The sequence below is a fragment of the Gekko japonicus genome, unplaced genomic scaffold, assembly GCF_001447785.1.
Source record: "Gekko japonicus isolate JY-2015 unplaced genomic scaffold, Gekko_japonicus_V1.1 scaffold373, whole genome shotgun sequence".
Classification (NCBI taxonomy): Eukaryota; Metazoa; Chordata; class Lepidosauria; order Squamata; family Gekkonidae; genus Gekko; species Gekko japonicus.
Genome location: NW_015167542.1, coordinates 1,053,353 through 1,071,482, shown reverse-complemented (window position 1 = coordinate 1,071,482; position 18,130 = coordinate 1,053,353). Strand labels below are relative to the sequence as shown.

General features: G+C 42.7%; 1 protein-coding gene across 1 annotated transcript in view; it reads left to right on the top strand.

Annotated features, from left to right (window-relative positions):
• PPP2R2B (protein phosphatase 2 regulatory subunit B, beta) overlaps positions 1-18,130 on the top strand; it is a 154,855-nt gene that overhangs the window by 95,821 nt on the left and 40,904 nt on the right. The window contains exon 5 of the mRNA XM_015413609.1: positions 4,657-4,834. Within this exon, the coding sequence (XP_015269095.1) occupies positions 4,657-4,834 (178 nt within the window). The remainder of the gene's footprint in view (positions 1-4,656; positions 4,835-18,130) is intronic.

The window sequence follows — 18,130 nt, the reverse complement described above, 5'->3', positions numbered from 1 at the left end:
CTAGAGGCCGTTGTATTTATTTCCACAACGGGCCTTTTTCCTAGTATTGTTATATTAACACTTTTATTAATAACATTTAGATTAACATGGATATGATCTCCTCCTCTTGGGTTTTTAGTGTAGTGTGGTTATCTATCCTTTATCCTTAGATGTTAGCCTCCTCCCTTATATTTTCTTTGTAGTTTTGTAGTCTTATAAAAAATAATAAAAATATCCCTCCGGGGATGCCCCCCCCCCAAAAAAAAATAACAGCCCAGTATGTTGGAGTACATTTTTGTTGATAGATGTGAAATTTTATTTATTTATTAATTTGATTTTTACCCCACCCTCCCTGCCAAGGCAGGTTCAGGCGGCTGACACAAGATAGCAATAAATAAAACAACAATATAAATATCAATATAAAACACACAACATAGTTATTAAAAACAATTTACATAGCGAAGGTGGTACCGCTGTGGTAAAGTGCATATGAAAACTTCTTACTGCCACACAACTATAGTCATGTAAGTCTGCTTAACCTTGTATCTAGAGTGGCTGTTTCTTAATGCCTGAAATATCACCAATAATGATTACAACGTGTATTTAGCAATTTTTGGTTTTGAATGACCTCTGTTTCTTACTTGTAAACCAAAAGCCATCTGAGGGCTTTGATTCTTCCAAAATATGGCGTATCATTGTAACTTCGTTAACATATATATTTTTCAACATTGCCCATCAGAGGAGTAAATGCTCCTTGCTTTCAAGAGTTTCCCTTGATTCAGAATATTATAGTCCTGGAAAACATGTTTGTTTTGTTTTAATTTTAGTCATTACAGCTCAATAGAATTGAATGAGTCCAACATAGCTGTAGTTTATGAAATGGCCATTGTTTTTCACTAGAGAAATGCCTGCCATTATTCTGGACCTAGAAGGAAAGCCTGCATAGAGCCCATGTATTCCAGGAGCTCCAGGAGAACAATGTATCTACGTGTGCCCTGTACACACAGATGCTACACTATTGGAACAGGAAAGCAGGTTTTGCACCCATCATAAAACTGCCTTCAGTGTAGTTGTTTACCATAGCAGTGAATCATATCCATTCACTTATATTTATTTATTTATTTGTTATAAGTATAATCCACCTTTCTCCCCAGTGGGTACTGAAAGTGGTTTACATTATTCTCTTCACCTTCATTTTATCCTTACAACAGCCCTAAGTTAGGTTAGGCTGCGAGTGTGTGACTAGTCCAAAGTTGCCCAGCAAACTTTCATGGCAGAGCAGTGATTTGAACCTGGGTCTCCCAGGTCCCAGTCCAGCACTCTAACCACTACACCACATTGGCTGTCTTAACAGGATAACTTGGAGCCCTGACCTAGATAGCCCAGGCAAGACAGATCTCGTCAGACCTCAGAAGCTAAGTAGGGCCGACCCTGGCAAGTACTTGGAAGGGTGACCTCCAAGAAATACCAGGGCTTGGACGCAGAGGCAGGGAAATATCAAGCCACCTCTCTGAAATGTCCTAGCCCAATTAGGGATCGCCAGAAATCTCCATGACTTCCAGGCACTTAAGTGCGCGCACACACACACAAAATACCAAAAGAAGGGCACTTGGAAACAGTATTTGAATATGGGAGGAATCAACCTGCCTCCTATCCCTGGTGACTTGTATCTGCAGTGAAGGCCAGGTTTTGTTTCCTGTCAACTATGCCCAGATTGAAGCCTGATTGCTTTGCCCCAGAAAACACAAACCACCAGGTGCTGAGTTAAGCTCCTAAATACATTGTGCCACCTCTCCATCTACCCTTTCTTATCCTTGTGCATCATTTTGTGTTAAGATATAAGAGTTATGACATCCCCTTGGAAACTGCTTTTATAAAAACTGCAGATTTTTCAGGCTGGCAACTATAGCTGGAACAATGTACCCACTAAGAAATGAAACCTTCCCAGTGCCAGATAATCGGGTGAGGCTTTTGCACATGTTAGCCCTTGAGGTTTGCCGTTCACTACATGGTTTTTTTGCATCAAATAATGTCTTGCCCATATAATCTGTGACAATCTCCACCCCCTGCACTTGGTCAAAAATGCCACTTCCTCACTTAAGTTGCCGATATTGGGCACATTTGCAAGATCAAAGCACTTGGATTTTCTGTTCAGAGATTTTAGTCTCCCATTTGAAATTCTGAGTTTGTTTGCATAGTCAGCATGAAATATGGTGCATAATGATGCTTTTGATTTTTCCTCAAATATAAAACATAGTTGTGGACTGGCTCACTTGGCATGGTATATATTACTTTTAAGCCAATTTCCCAACCCAACATATTGACTGCCTTTTACTAATTATCATAAAATGTGGTTTTGGACGAACAGTTGGCTAGAGCAGGTGGGAAACCAGAGAAGATGTTGCTTTCCCTCCATAGCTGTAGATGGCTGAGTGAAGTCTTATGCCAAAACTTCTAATTTTGTTTGTTTGTTTCTAGGGAATTCTGGTGTGACCATTGAATCCTTTACCTTTTGGAAACCATCATGTTTCTGACAGTCTGAATGACTGCCTGCTCCCCACAGTCCCCGGGCAAACTTCTAGGCCATGTCCCCAGATGGCTGCGCCAAGTCCTTCAACAGCAAACGATGCATCATTGAATATGTCAGGGCAAATTAGAAAGCAGGCTCGTCACATTAATCTCAGACTCTGAGCTGGCAGTTCCTATGTTCTAGTGTCACTTGATCCTGGCTGTTATACTCCCATCTCCACCACAACAGCCATGGGAAATTTCCCTGGGCAGCATACAGATAATAACGCATTGTAATGAAAAGCTGGAGGGAATGTTTTCTTGGCATTGGCCACCATTGGCTGACACCTTTCTGTTACATTAGGTTGCCTTATGGCGTTATATGGAGAAAGGTATTACTTTCATTGCTTTTTGTGTGTGCTGTTTGAGCACGTCTTCTCACTAACTGATAGCTTATTGGATTATGCTTCATAAGCAAAGAAGAGAAAAGTATGTACTTTAATGTTGTGTTGTGTGTCATCCTCCCTCAGTCTGCTCTGTATCCTTTTCTCCTTTTCTTGACGTCTCAGTTCTTTTACTCCATGAGATGGAAGATGAAGGTTGTGAGGGAAGACATAATCTATACTGACTATAATATAGATCTTTCAGAAACCATCCTTGTAATATCAGATGCTGAAGGACTATCTGATCCAACGATATTTCAACTGCTTATGGAAAGACTTTATCTTTCAGAAGAATTGTGGTTTGCTCATGCTTAGAATCAATTTAAATTAGACCACCATTAATAATCCACACAGAATAGGATGGCTGCACCAAGATACATGCTTGCAGCACTTTGAATGTCTGTGATATGAAGCAGAAAAACTGATTTCCTTCCAGATTAGGAGATGGCTGTGGTAAGGCCAGAAATGAGCGTTGTGGTGTTCCTACGTTTTAGGGGCCATGTCTAAGCCTGGCATTTGCAGCTCAAGGGTCTCAGGCAGCAGGGCTGAGAAAGGTAACTCAGGCCCAAGACCTCAGAGAGCTTCTGCCATTTGGAGTAGACAACACTGAGCCAGATGGACCAGTGATCTGACTTACATAAAGGGGATTCTTATGTATAAGTTACTGCTGCCATGCTAAAAGCAATGTTCCAGTTTTCCTGCCATTCCACTTTTATTTCATATCCATAATATAAAACCCTCCCAGTCCTGCTATATGGCCTGTGCTACTATATGTATTCATTTATTAAAAACACATATTAACCCACCTTTCTCCCAGACAAACTGAAACTCAAGGTGGGTACCATGGCTATTAAAAATGGCCGGCAATAACACATTTTAAATTTAAGTACAAATTTTATATATGTATATCGCTGTATACGCTGTAGCCTCTTCACTTCATGAAGTCTCTTCATTTTGGACTGTAGGTCTAACAACACATTATTTGTAAATGAATGCAATTCAATCCTGATGTTCTTTCTTTTTAAAAAGAGCCATAGCTTTAAGAGAAGCCACTTTTGAGTAGAAAAGTGGGAGGATGCTGAACTCTTTTCCTGTTTGCCATTTAGTTATGGAGAAACAGTTTTTCCCCTATAGACTTCAAAACACAGGTAAACACACATTTTGAATCCTGGGGTGGGGAGCCTTTTGCAGTGAACAATTTAGAAAGGAGAAATGGTAGCAAGAAAAGAGTTAATTACCTCCCACCTCCCCTCCTATTTCTCTGTGAAATTACCTTCTCCCCGAATGATTATTTTTAATAACAAAGAATGGCTTTGGACTGCCCGTGTGTGACTGTGACATCTAGCAAATAGTCCAGCTGAACATGCTAGTCCCAACATTTGTAGTATCTGTGGGCAAGGGTGCTTGGATGTATATTAACTGGAGAATTTCTCCTCCTCCTCCTCCTTCCAGACAGGTGATTAAGCACAGGTTTATGACTCTGCAAAAACTGCAGTAAGGTACCTCAGGGAGGACTCTGATGAGGGGGCATAAACATCTCCTAAGTAAACAGTAAGGTTTAACCTGGACCTAATACTATCCCCTCATTTGTGAGCAACAGCAATCTGTGAAGGATATCTGTAAGCTAAGTGGTTAATGGTCAGGCAACAGTACAGAATACAATACTTGCTTTGATAATAGAATAATTTCTCTTCTGACTCATTTCTATTGTTTCTTATCTTCCCAGGTACCTGTGCTAAGGCCCATGGATTTAATGGTGGAAGCAACTCCCAGACGGGTTTTCGCAAATGCACACACGTATCACATCAACTCCATATCCGTTAACAGTGACTATGAAACCTATATGTCAGCGGATGATTTGAGGATAAACTTATGGAACTTTGAAATAATCAATCAAAGTTTTAGTATCCTTTGCTACGTGAATCTTGCTGGTGTTCTTGTCTAATCAGAAGAGGTTCTTCTAAAAGTTTGATCTGAGAAGAAACGGCGTGTTTGAATTTCAAGTCTGCATCTCGTGAATGGTTGGTGTGTTGTGCTCTAAAGTACATTTTTTGCATTTGTTCTTATTCGCCCTTCCTTTCCTTTGGCCTGTAGACAAACTTTGCTTTATATAACAGTGAAGCAGCACTTATACAAGTTCTATATGAGGCTATGACTTTGCTCATTGTCTTAGTTTTTGTCATGATTCTTCAGCAAGCAGTGTACTAAATAGTCATCTGCTCTCCACATGAACAAGGGTATTTCTTCTGTTAGAAGTTGTCCCATTAAAATGTTCTATGAATAACATGGGAAAATGTATAGGTGATTCTATAAATAATCTGTATTTAGGAAGCTGCTAGGGTTTTTTTGCTCTGCATTGCAGCCCTTCCAATAACATACAAGGAAAAAAGTATAGAGGCGGAGAGCTGAGTGGAATAGCCATCAAGATGACAGGCAAATATATGTAAGCATTCTGCAAAAGTTTGGATCATCCATTCATCATGCTCCTGATATTTTGGCAAGTTTATGCAAGTGGCATACCTTTTCAGGTCATAAGTAAAAAAGAAAGAACTAAACAACTGCATGAAATTTTGTTCATAGCTCATCTGAGCTGTATGGAAACATAGTTTGTCAGTCCACCAGTATAGGCTTCTTCCAAGCATTGACTCAAACCAGTAAACCATCAAAGCTGGTATACTGATAGAAGGTAATGGGGTTCCTGTGTAACATCATTAGTATAGGTCTCCATTTACACCATTAGTGATATGGGATCTGCTCGCCAATGGAATTCAATCGCACTGTTTTGGGCACAATGTATCTGAACCCTAGCCTCTATAGAAGAGCTATGTGACCAGGTCCACTCCTGTGGTTCTTTCCAATCTAAAGGAGTTGCAACAGTTGACCCTGTTTCTGTATTCTAGTGTGGCCAACTCATGAGAATTGTCATATAGGTATTAAAATCTCTGTACTAAGCACAACATCTTTTGTAGGTTCTTATGCAAAACTTTGAGAATCCAGGCTTTTGACAATACAGCACTAAGGGAAAGCATGGAAACTGTTACTAGCAAACCTGGCAAGCATCCAGTGTGTGTATGTGCAGTGGCAGCACATGTAGCAACATCAGTGGAGCATGGAAGAAAGCATTTGCTTTCCTTTCAGTTTGCCTAGAGCAATTGTAAGCTGCTTATATCTCTCTGGGCCACTATGGAAGTGGAGTACAAAAGGATAACGTTTTTGGAGGATAGCAGAGAAAGCAGAATCCTGTATGACTTTATATTCAATTAGAGGGACATCAGAAAAATTTTAAATCACTGCGGCCAAGAGGAGTAATTGCTGAGGAACATGGCCATTGGTATCATCCAAGACACCTTTATGTGAGTTGGCTTATGATGCTACCTGGAGAGAAAAATAAGGGGTGCAGTAGCAGGGCCAGTACAGAGTTGTCTACCCATGAAACCCAAATATGTGAAGTTCTAGTGCACATTTTTGAATTTACAATCCAGCAGTGGTGCTCTATGCAAAAAGTACCAGAGGATTGTGGGGAGATCATAGTTCTCATTCTGTTAGAAGTGTGTGAATGGTGCCTTGGCAGCCTCTAGTTCTACTCATTATAGAGGGGAAATCCTTGGCTCGTTTGAGCATTGTTAGTATTTTTCATCACAGGCTGCAGGCACACAAGGAGTTTGTGCTGATATCATTGCGGTACCTTTGTGGATTTAAAGAGCATGATCAGACAGCAACATCTGCCTTCCGTGCTCCAGTAGTTGCCCCCCCGTTCTGCCCCACTTTAGAAGCGGAGTAATCAGGCACCAGGGAAAGTCCAGTGTTTATCAGTGCTTTCTGAATGTCTGAATTCCCCTGGTGTGAGCTCAACCTGGTTGGGAAGTCTGGTTGTTCAGTTCCAGTTTTGCTCCTTGGTTTTTTTAGTCAGTGATGTGCATGTAATGGCATGCACACCAACATGTTTTCAGCTGTCCTCTGAGGCGAGAAGGGGGGGAGGGAAGGGCAGGCTGAGAAGCCTCCTTTGTCTTTTTTCATGCCAGTTCCTCTGCCTACAGCTTTGCAGCACACAGTGTGGGGAAGGTGTTAATTGAAAAGATGAGTTTTTTCCAGAGGGAGAGGCAGCCTCCTGCAGCTGTCAAAATGGAGCAGTGCTTCGAATAAGCAGTTATGCACATATGCAAAAGACAAATTTTAAAAAAGAAGCTACATGACTATCCACTCCATGGTTGCCCCGCAGTAATAATCCAAGCAGTCAACTACAGGGCAAGTGCACAGTGAGGCCACTTCAGGGGGTGGTGTCTGGTCACCCCTTCCTGCGACGATGTAAACTGCCAAAAATAGAGGCGCCACCAGATCACACCAAGCCTCCAGTGTGACCAAAGCCATAAAATACTATAATTTAAATTTGCTGTGCTTCTGGCACTTTAATTCTGAAGGCACCAGTGATTCCAATTATATTCCCAAGTAATGCATTAAGGGTCTCTGTGTCAGGCCATAATCTTATTCGGTAGCACATTCCATTGAAATCAATGGGACTTGACTTCCAAAAACATCCTATATTGTACTATGCTTGTAGCTGTAAAGCCTTGTCGACAACACTGTATAAATCATAGGCCCCCTACGAGGTGCCCATTGGCACCATGGTGCCTACCAACACTTTTCCTGGCACCTGCCAAATGTTTTTATCAGATCACACCAAGCCTCCAGTGTGACCAAAGCCATAAAATACTATAATTTAAATTTGCTGTGCTTCTGGCACTTTAATTCTGAAGGCACCAGTGATTCCAATTATATTCCCAAGTAATGCATTAAGGGTCTCTGTGTCAGGCCATAATCTTATTCGGTAGCACATTCCATTGAAATCAATGGGACTTGACTTCCAAAAACATCCTATATTGTACTATGCTTGTAGCTGTAAAGCCTTGTCGACAACACTGTATAAATCATAGGCCCCCTACGAGGTGCCCATTGGCACCATGGTGCCTACCAACACTTTTCCTGGCACCTGCCAAATGTTTTTAGAAAGTGGCTGGGACCAGTGTTCCCTCTAAGATGAGTTAGTGTGAGCTAGCTCACAGTTTTTAAGCCTCTGGCTCACACATTTTTGTCTTTGCTCGGGAAGGATGGCTCCAGAGCAAATTTCTTTGTGTTTCCCTAATATTTAGTTTTTTTAAAAAAGTGCAGATTAGCTACTAATATTACTAGTTTATACAAATACAAGCATAGTTAGTCATAGTGTATAATCTTAGTATTTCGTTAAAAAATAAAAAAGAAGTCATATATTCAGAGTTAAGCTATTTATTGGCTTTCTTTCCTCTACGTTTGTTTTTATCAAAGGTTAGCTTAATTTTAAGAGGCTTAGGAGCTGCTGCTCCTAATTGTGATTCAGAGTCCAGAGTTCCTTCTGAAGAGCTACTCGATAAGCTATCAGTGCTTCCTGATCCATTCTCACTGTTATCTTCTGTAGCATTTTTGTCCTCCGCTTTTCCTTTTTCTTCTGCTGAACTTTGGTGCTATTCCAAAAATCCTTTTGCTTTTATAACAGAGTCAATCTTTTCTTTTTTCTCTTTAAAGTTGAAGATAAGTCCTTCTGGAACAATCCATTTGTAGGGAATGGAAGTTTTCTGTAAAAACAATGTCAGGTTTCTATATTGCGTCCTCCTCTTTCTCACTTCAAATGGAACATCTTTTAAAACTTTCGCTTCTTCTCCTTTGATTTTCAAAGTTATCCCATTAGTCACTTTCAGTATCATATCTCTTGTTGACCTTTTAGAGAATTTCACATTCACCAGGCAGCTTGTTTTTCTTGATAAATTCTGGATAGGTACGGTATACCATATCCATATCGCTTTGTAATAATTCCACTTTACAGTCTGCCACTGGAGCTAGCGCTTCACTTAGGATCTCTTTCAGGTTTCCCCCTTTTTTTCTGGAATCCCTTCAAATCTCAGGACATATGATGACTTTTCCATCTGCAGTTGTAGCAGCTGTTGTTTCTCGGAGGACTTTTCTTTTTCCACTGCCTCCAGTCTTTGATTTGTCTTATCATCAACCTTTTTCAGCTTTTTGGCTATCTTCTCTGTGCTTATGCTAGTTTCTTTCAGTTCCTTTTGTAGAGCATCAAAGTTGTTGTTGAGGTTAGTCATCTGATCCAGCAGGGGGCGCAGTGCTGCAGCAATCATCTTAGGAAAGTCTATGGTTACTTCTGGTCTGGAGACTGGAGTTGTTGAGCTGGTAGTTCCTGAAGAAGGCTTCACCCTGGACGCCATTTTTTCAGCCCAATGCAACATGTTTACATTAAAAGGAAAAGTTTTTAAAGCCCCTGAAAATCTATAAGCTGCTGTTTTCTTACTAGTCTGCACACCTCTTGACTAGCTTATCATTCTCCCGTCATAGCCGTCTCTTTGCCCCTCGGTTTCTTCTTTTTATAAGGTATTCTTTCCAGGGTAGAGTTGACTCCTCCCCCTCGCTACTTCTGGGGCTTCGGGGTGGCTTTGTGGTTTGCGCTTAATAGCGACTCTGGGGGGCTCCAGAATCTTCCGGGACCCCTCCCATCTGGCACGATTACAGGCTGCTCTCATCAGAGCTGCAGTGGAGCGCAGCCGCCAGCAAGTCGCCAAAACTGGGGAAAGGTTTTTAATGCCATGGCTGGTCTCGTGGTGGCGGGACCTATCAGAGCAAAGAGAAGCCTCGATCCTTGGGCCATCGCCTCAGGAGAGGCACCCCTCATGCCCTAGGCTATGAGCCCCCTCCGAGGGCTCTGGGGGGCTCCAGAATCTTCTGGGACCCCTCCCGTCCGGCACGATTACAGGCCGCTCTCATCAGAGCTGCAACGGAGCGCACCTGCCAGCAAGTCGCCAAAACTGGTTAAAGGAGGAGTCACTGTATTTTTAAAAGTTGCTTCATCAACAGCTGCCACCACAGCACAAGAATCTTTACTGTGTTACTGTATGTGTATGCAAGACCATATATTCAGACAATGTATTCATCCTGTTAAGCAGAGCTTTGGCCTGAAATGTTTGAAGATTTATGATTAGAGTGATGCATAACCTCACTCCCTGACATTTTGTGGTTGGGTCTGTGTATTGTGGCAACCATTTTATGATTAGCTCTGCCTCCTACAGCAGCCATTTTGTGGTTGCATCCACACATCCTGTGTCAGAATTCCAAAGGTGCCCACAGGTTTGAAAAGGTTGGGGATCCCTGCAGGCCCATAGCCAGGCTTTTTTTTCATTGGGGGGCATTTAAATTTCTTAGGGGGCCATTAAGTTAATTAACTTAAACCAGCACGACTTAATAAATATTTTAAAAATGCTTTCTGGCATGGCTTTTTATGGGGCATGGCTTTTAATTAAGGAGCGAGGACCCAAAATTCCCCACCGTAACTACAGGTCCAGATCCCTCATATATGTCATATTGCAGAGAGCAGCAAGAGAGAAAATGTATTTAGGTATGTAGGAGGGGGACAGAAATGGACCGGAAAGGAGTAATTGAAGGTTATATTATGCAGAGAAAGAAGAGGGATCTTGTATAGGTGGGAGAAGGAAAAAAGTGAGTTTGGGGGCTAGGATCTTGGGGTGGGATCTGGGAGAGAAAGGAGGGGAAGGGTTGGAGGCTTAGGAGTTAATGGAAGAGAAAAACAGGCAACAGACACAGAATGAAGGTGTTCATGGCCCATTGATGGGGAGGGGGAGGAAGTAGATATTTCTCAGCCAAAATCTTGGCTGCAGGCTTCTAGTATATTTAGGCATGTGTCAGAATTAATTGGGCAGTGATTGCTAGAGGCCTCTCCTTTCCCTTTAATTTGTTTTTATTGACGTTACCATGCATTTTAAAATGTGGTTACATTCTCAATCTACTTTCTGCTGACCATAGCAAAGTGCCCACTTCTAGTAGCCCAAAGTTTAAATGCCACTCAACTGGTCAGTAATACAAAAGTGCTGTTTTCCAGCTTGTTTGGTAAGTTGTTGGATTTTGCTTATGGGATCAACATGTGGGGAAGGAGCTCCAAGGTGTAATTTAGAAGGCAACTGCCTTTGGAGGAGCCTGCAGAGAAGAAATGCTAATAGGTGGTTTTCATTGTATGTTACAGATGTGTGACAGGCTGCCAGAAACAGACATACAAGTGCAACTGTGCCAGTTGCTTGTATAAAGCAGCAACGGGAATAATAATAGATGCATTGACATTATTTGCTTTTATCACGTGGGCCCCAGACACCACTGGAAACCACATGCTGTTCTCAGGTAGTATTGTTCTTGAGCATAGGGATGAATGTCAGTTTTCTTGGTTGGTTGCTAAAAAAAAGCATCCAATACACATGAAAACTGGATGTGTTGGTTAGTGCTTTTTAGTCATGTTTACATAGATTTCTTTCTTCTCAGCCATGCCTTACTCATTGATATAGTATGACCACTCATTTTGTTAGAAGATAGGGCATGACTGAGCTAGGTAAACATGAAGTGGAAAGGACTGTCTTGTTAGAAGATAGGGCTAGGTAAACATGAAGTGGAAAGGACTGGATGGAGGGAAATGGCCATTAGCAAGAAGTGCTGTCAAGAGAAAGCAGAAAATTAAGACCTAAGTCAACCACTAAATAACATGTTCATAAAGTTCATTATATGTGACATTGAAGACATGTTGGAACTGCAGGTAGAAAAGGTATTGTTGTGCAGCAAAGCAATTGTGTGATTTCTTCAGAACATACAAACATTTTTTTCTGTGACCTCAGAGGTCAGAGGATAAAGTTCACTTTTGTTTGAAGTGGCTAGTTGAAGCCTTTGGTGATGGTGTTGTCACTACATAACAATGGGATATGAATACAATTAATCTGGTGAAACCTTTTACATTTTCATTCCTCAGGACTTCCCTTTTCTGTGCTGGATTCTGTTTCAAAAAATGTTTGGTGGAAACCATACCACCTCTTGCTTCAATTGGACAGTTCAGACAAAAGAAGGAGCACCTGTTAGTATTATAAGAAGATGATGGAACATCTTGGTGGTGAAAAGTGCTGTCAAGTTGCAACTGATTTAAGGCAACCCTGTGAGGTTTTTAAGGCAAGAGACATTCAGAGGTGGTTTGCCATTATCTGTCATGGTGTTGCCACCCTGGACTTCTTTGGAGGTCTTCCATCCAAATATTATCCAGGGCCAACCCTGCTTAGCGTCCAAGATCTGATGAGACTGGGTTAGCCTGGGCTTTCCGGGTCATGGATGGAACATCTTAAGGAAATAGAAATATAGCACTGTCCCTTAGTAACCAATAATGATTAATGAGTTGTAGTTATTATTTCATTTATTGCTTGAGTTTTGTTTAGCAGCCTTCTTCTCTGCAATGGTCACTTTAACTTGGGAGGTTTGGGCTTTGTTTCAGTCATCCTATTTTAAATCCATTATGACCTGGGTAATTTTAGATCAGCTGAAGACAGCATATTTGGGTTAGCCCAGTCATGATCAGCAGAAATAAGCAGGCTGATTTCCTGTGGGAGTTGTGCATTTAAACAGTGCATATTCTTTCAGAGACAAACTCATATTTCTCCTATGGAATTGAAATCTGAATTGGCTGAAACTAAGTTACTATGATTTAAAGGATACCTAAAAATACCCTTCAGTATGTTTAGTACTATGTTTTTTTATGAATACATTTCCATTTCATGGAGGGAAAACACCTTTTATAAATGGGCTATACAATCAGTTATTTCTTACATATCTGTAGTGCATAACTCTGTTCTGGACAGCTGTCCTTCCTTTTTGTCACAATTGATGTGTCTAGTCTGCAGCATCAGCCATGGACTGCTGTATGCATTCAAAGGCAGAGCTTTGGAAAACGGGGAGTCCAGTGATTGAACAAAGGCTTGTTATACCTCTGCAGCATTTCATGCTTGCTGAGGATCATAACAGCCCATCTTTTATCAACATGGCACATTCTAAATGAAGGAGGCCTTCTGGGTCTATCAATGTCAAAGACAGGGCATGGCAGCATGTGACAAATCCTATCCCATCCTTAAAGTAGATTCCAGCTTGAGTGTATAGATGCCTAGTTGAATTCCAGAAACTGAAAGGACAGTGGTCAATTGTAAGTTGCATTCATTTTTTCCTAGCTGAAAGATAAATCTGTAATAAATATTCAGTAGAATCCAGCCAAAAGTATGTATTAATAATAATAAATTACTATAAAAGAAACAGCACAAAATGTGCAGTTTGGAGAAAAGCTCAGTTACATTTTTAAAAATTATGCACAGTCCTAGGAGATTCTTATTTATTAGGATTGTAGCTCCTTGTGAGTAGGGAATGCAGCCCTCCAAAACATTTGAGTTTAAGACCCCTACTTGTGTGTATACGTGTAAAGTACTGTCAAGTCACAGCCAACTTATGGAGGCCCCAGATGGTTTTCAAGGCAAGAAATGCTCAGAGGTGCTTGCAATTTTCTTCTGCATAGTGACCCTGAACTTCTTTGGCGGTCTCCCATCCAAGAGCTAACAAGGGCCAACCCTGCTTAGCTTCCAAGATCTGGCTAGACTGGCCATCCAGGTCAGGAAGAGAACCCCTCTTAGTCAATTTTAATATAGTAGACAATTAAGAGAGAGAAAATGGGAGGTGGAATGATTTACCATCTCTCTCTCAGAAAACATATAAACACATCTAGAGGTTAAATGACATATTTCTGTTAGTAAGGTCAGTGTCCAGACCACATGTCACTGTTTCTTTCCCCCCCCCCATAACCAGTGAAAGATGGTTATGATTGTTGACATGTGTCTTCTTTTGTACTTCTGGTGTACTGTTCATACTCTACATAGCAGTCCAGTTGCCTGATTGTTCCACATACATTTTGAAGAGAAGGACACTGATCTCCAACCATGCAGTTGACTTGCCTCACAGGAGTGTCTTTGAATGTTTCAGTGCATGCTTTTCTCCTTCATTATTGTCAGGCCCACACAGCCCATGACCCTCTAAGCTAAGAAGAATCCACCAGTCACACACTGTGCGCTGTCAAATGCTTGACAATCCTTTTGGTTTTGCAGATTCAGAATGGCAGCAAAAGCTGGAAACTGGTAGTTTATCAGTGTGTCTTCTGTGCAGTCCCACATGGGACTGCCTGGAGGCAGGCCTGCCGTGGGAGAACTTTCCAAGACATTCTAAATATTCTAAATAGTATTGAGTCCCCCTGCCCTCATGGAGGAGAGTTAAGAAATATTTTCCCGCCCATTGGTCACGTGACGAGGGGAGGGGGAGGCACTGTTCCCTCAATCCTTTTTCTGAACATCTCCAGCGCTCATTTACTTACCTCAGAACGTTAAATTGTTCATGTCAGATCTGCGATTGTCAAAAGTCTCCTTAAAATGTGGTGTTGAATGTTTCAGAGCATGCTTTTCTCCTTCATTATTGTCAGGCCCACACAACCCATGACCCTCTAAGCTAAGAAGAACCCACCAGTCACACACTGTGCGCTGTCAAATACTTGACAATCCTTTTGCTTTTGCAGATTCAGAATGGCAGCAAAAGCTGGAAACTGGTAGTTTATCAGTGTGTCTTCTGTGCAGTCCCACATGGGACTTCCTGGAGGCAGGCCTGCTGTGGGAGAACTTTCCAAGACCTTCTAAATATTCTAAATAGTATTGAGTTCCCCTCCCCTCATGGAGGAGAGTTGAGAAATATTTTCCCGCCCATTGGTCACGTGACGAGGGGAGGGGGAGGCACCGTTCCCTCAATCCTTTTTCTGGACATCTCCAGAGCTCATTTACTTACCTCAAAACGTTAAATTGTTCCTGTCAGATCTGCAATTGTCAAAAGTCTCCTTAAAATGTGGTGGAATCATTATGGCTCTTTTTTAAAAGTGCCAAACTTGTGGCACGAAAATGGCGTCTAATGACGAACACCTTAAATAACTGATATGCCTCGGAGAAGGCCATAACACCACATCCTGTAAGGCCTGCGGTATGTTAACCCCTAAGACGAGGCAGGAGAAGGTGCTCAGACTCAAGGCAGCCCAATGGGAGCAATCTTTGTCAGTCCCACCCGGCAAATCCTCCCCTCAAGCCCAGGGAAGAACCCCCTCTAAGGGCTCCAAAGATTCCCATAAGCCGAAACAAAACTCGACAGGGACAACTCAAAAGCGGTCTGCCTCGGCTCAGCCACCTTCTAAAAAGGCAAAAACTGACCAAATAAAGCCTCCGAAGGTGCCTCCAGTAAGGGCTGAGACACGAATGCCATCCCCGCCATTGCAGACAGGTCCGTGCCAGTGAACACAGTGGCTGTGGAAGCCTTCAATGTTGGCACAGCTTTGATGTCGAGAGAGCCACCACCATCGCCACCCGTCGATGGGCTTCGACGTCGAGTCACGACGGCCCCACTCAATGTCAGAGGCGTTCACCAACTCTCGTACCTTCTGATGACGACGTCGAGGTCCTTATTCCTCCAGCACCAGGAGACATGGGTCTCCTTCATGGGGATACCCATTCTCTTAGGACCGTATGCCTCCATTGTTTCTTCCATCTTGGTATTGCACTAACTTAAGGGCTCCAAAGATTCCCATAAGCCGAAACAAAACTCGACAGGGACAACTCAAAAGCGGTCTGCCTCGGCTCAGCCACCTTCTAAAAAGGCAAAAACTGACCAAATAAAGCCTCCGAAGGTGCCTCCAGTAAGGGCTGAGACACGAATGCCATCCCCGCCATTGCAGACAGGTCCGTGCCAGTGAACACAGTGGCTGTGGAAGCCTTCAGTGTTGGCACAGCTTTGATGTCGAGAGAGCCACCACCATCGCCACCCGTCGATGGGCTTCGACGTCGAGTCACGACGGCTCCACTCAATGTCAGAGGCATTCACCAACTCTCTTACCTTCTGATGACGACATCGAGGTCCTTATTCCTCCAGCACTAGGAGACATGGATCTCCTTCATGGGGATACCCATTCTCTTGGGACCGTATGCCTCCATGGTTTCTTCCATCTTGGTATTGCACTAACTCCAAAATTTGCACCACAGTCGCCAGAGCCCAAGTCAGGTGTCTGAACATCGTAGCACTCATTCTAGATCTCAGTCCAGGCCTCATGATGCTTCTCTGGAACTGCAGGGTACCCTGTTACAACGGGACCTGCTGCAGTTCAATCAAGCGCCAAATGACCACTCTGATGCTAAATCAGAACGCACATCACTGCCATCCCCAGATGACGTGGTTGGCGACCCCACCCCTGTCTCACCAACCAAGGACTTATGGGTCTATTTGGAACAACTACTCCGCATGGTGAAGGCACTTAAGATAGACTACGTATCTCTGAAACCATTGGAAGACAATCCTGTTATGGACATATTATATTCTTCTGAGCCAGGGCCAGTGGCTATTCCCCTAGTGAAGAGTATTAGAGAGATCACCCGAAACGCCTGGGCGAGAGCAGCTTCTAGTATCGGGTCTACCAGGAAAGTCGAAAACCTGTACAAAATCAGAGAGGATGATGCTTACATTTTTTATCACCATCCCCAACCCAACTTTGGTTGCGGAGGTGATCCCATCCAAGCAAACGGGAGGCCCACAGTCCTCACCCTTAGATAAAGAGGGTAGAAAACGAGATATTTTAGGGAGAAGGATTTACTCCTCGGGTGCCCTAACTCTGAGTTGCCAACTTTAAGGCCATTATGGCTAGATATCAAGTCCTGCTATGGGACCAAATGACCCCCTTTCTGAATAGCTTGCCAGATGATAAAAAAGAACATGCCAGACAGGTCCACTCTGAAGGGGCTCAACTGGCCAAGCAAGACCTAATGCAGCTAGGCACTCTGTGGATGTGGTGAGTAAAGTAATCGCCTTGGCCATTGTCCTCCGTAGGCATTCTTGGCTTCGTACTTCTGCCCTACCACTAGACACCAGATCCCGTATTGAGGATTTACCTTTTGAAGAGAAGCTCCTCTTTAGTGAGCAAACAGATGAGGTGCTGGAAAAAGTGAGAAAAACAAAATTCACTGCTAGATCGCTAGGGTTAATCTCACAACAACTGCCGACCACTAAACCAAGGTATTTTTCCCGACATTACCAGCAACCTACTTTTGGGAAAGGGTACCATTTTCAGCCCGCCCCCTCTCAGCCCTTCCATGGTACGTTCAATCCGCCTTACCCACCTAGGCGTCAGCAACCTCGGCAACGAGGTATGCAGTCCCGTTCCCCTCGAGTGACTTTGTCATGACCTAGAGCTTCACAATGAGGTCTTTTCCCTCTCTTCAGGGCACGTCTAGTTGAGTTTTCTCACCGTTGGTCTGTTATATGTTCGGATAAGTGGGGTTTAGACATAATGAAGTTTGGCTATTTTTTTTTAATTTAAAAACAACAAACCCACCCCGTGTTTTATGAGGCCTCTGCTTCGCATCGTCAAGATGACGCGTTGACCAACAAGATACAGGTTCTCTTACGTAAAGGTGCCCTGGAAGTAGTCCCTGATGCTGAGGGGGATTTTGGATTCTATTCTAATTATTTCCTCATAAAGAAGAAAGGTGGTGGCAATAGACCCATTTTAGACTTGAGAGATTTGAACAATTACTTACAGATACGTTGCTTCCATATGCTATCTTTAGATGAAATTTACCACTCGATTGCCCCAAATTCATGGTTTGCTGTCCTTGATCTCCAGGACGTGTATTTTCATATATCTATCCATGAGGATTGCAAACAATATCTTAGATTTAAATTCCAGGGTTCTTCCTACCAATATTGTGTACTATCATTTGGTTTAGCAACAGCACCCAAGGTATTCACCCAGGGTATCTTCGGCTACACGGCTGTGCTATCTATGCGTATTTAGACAACTGGTTATTGATGTTGGATTCTAGGGAACTCCTCCTTTCTCAGATTCACTTCACTGTTCAGACCCTGCAGTGGTTGGGAGTTGTAATTAATTTTACTAAATCTAAACTCACACCCACTCAGTCTATACTCTTCATAGGTGCGAGATTGGACTCTGTGGCACATAGAGCATTTTTGCCCAATGAGAGGATCAGAGCTATTCAATCCCTGACTAGAAGGTTTCTTCACAATAGGTGCCAGAGGGACCTCCAAATCCAGAAACTCCTGGGCCTTATGGCTTCCATGACATCTACAGTCCATTATGCCCGTCTACACATAGACCTCTGCAGAATTGGTTTCTGCGGAATTTTGCACTAGGTTCAGACTCTCAATGGCAATTCTTGTCTATTCCCCAGGTAATCCTTAAATGGTGGACAGAGGAACTCAACCTC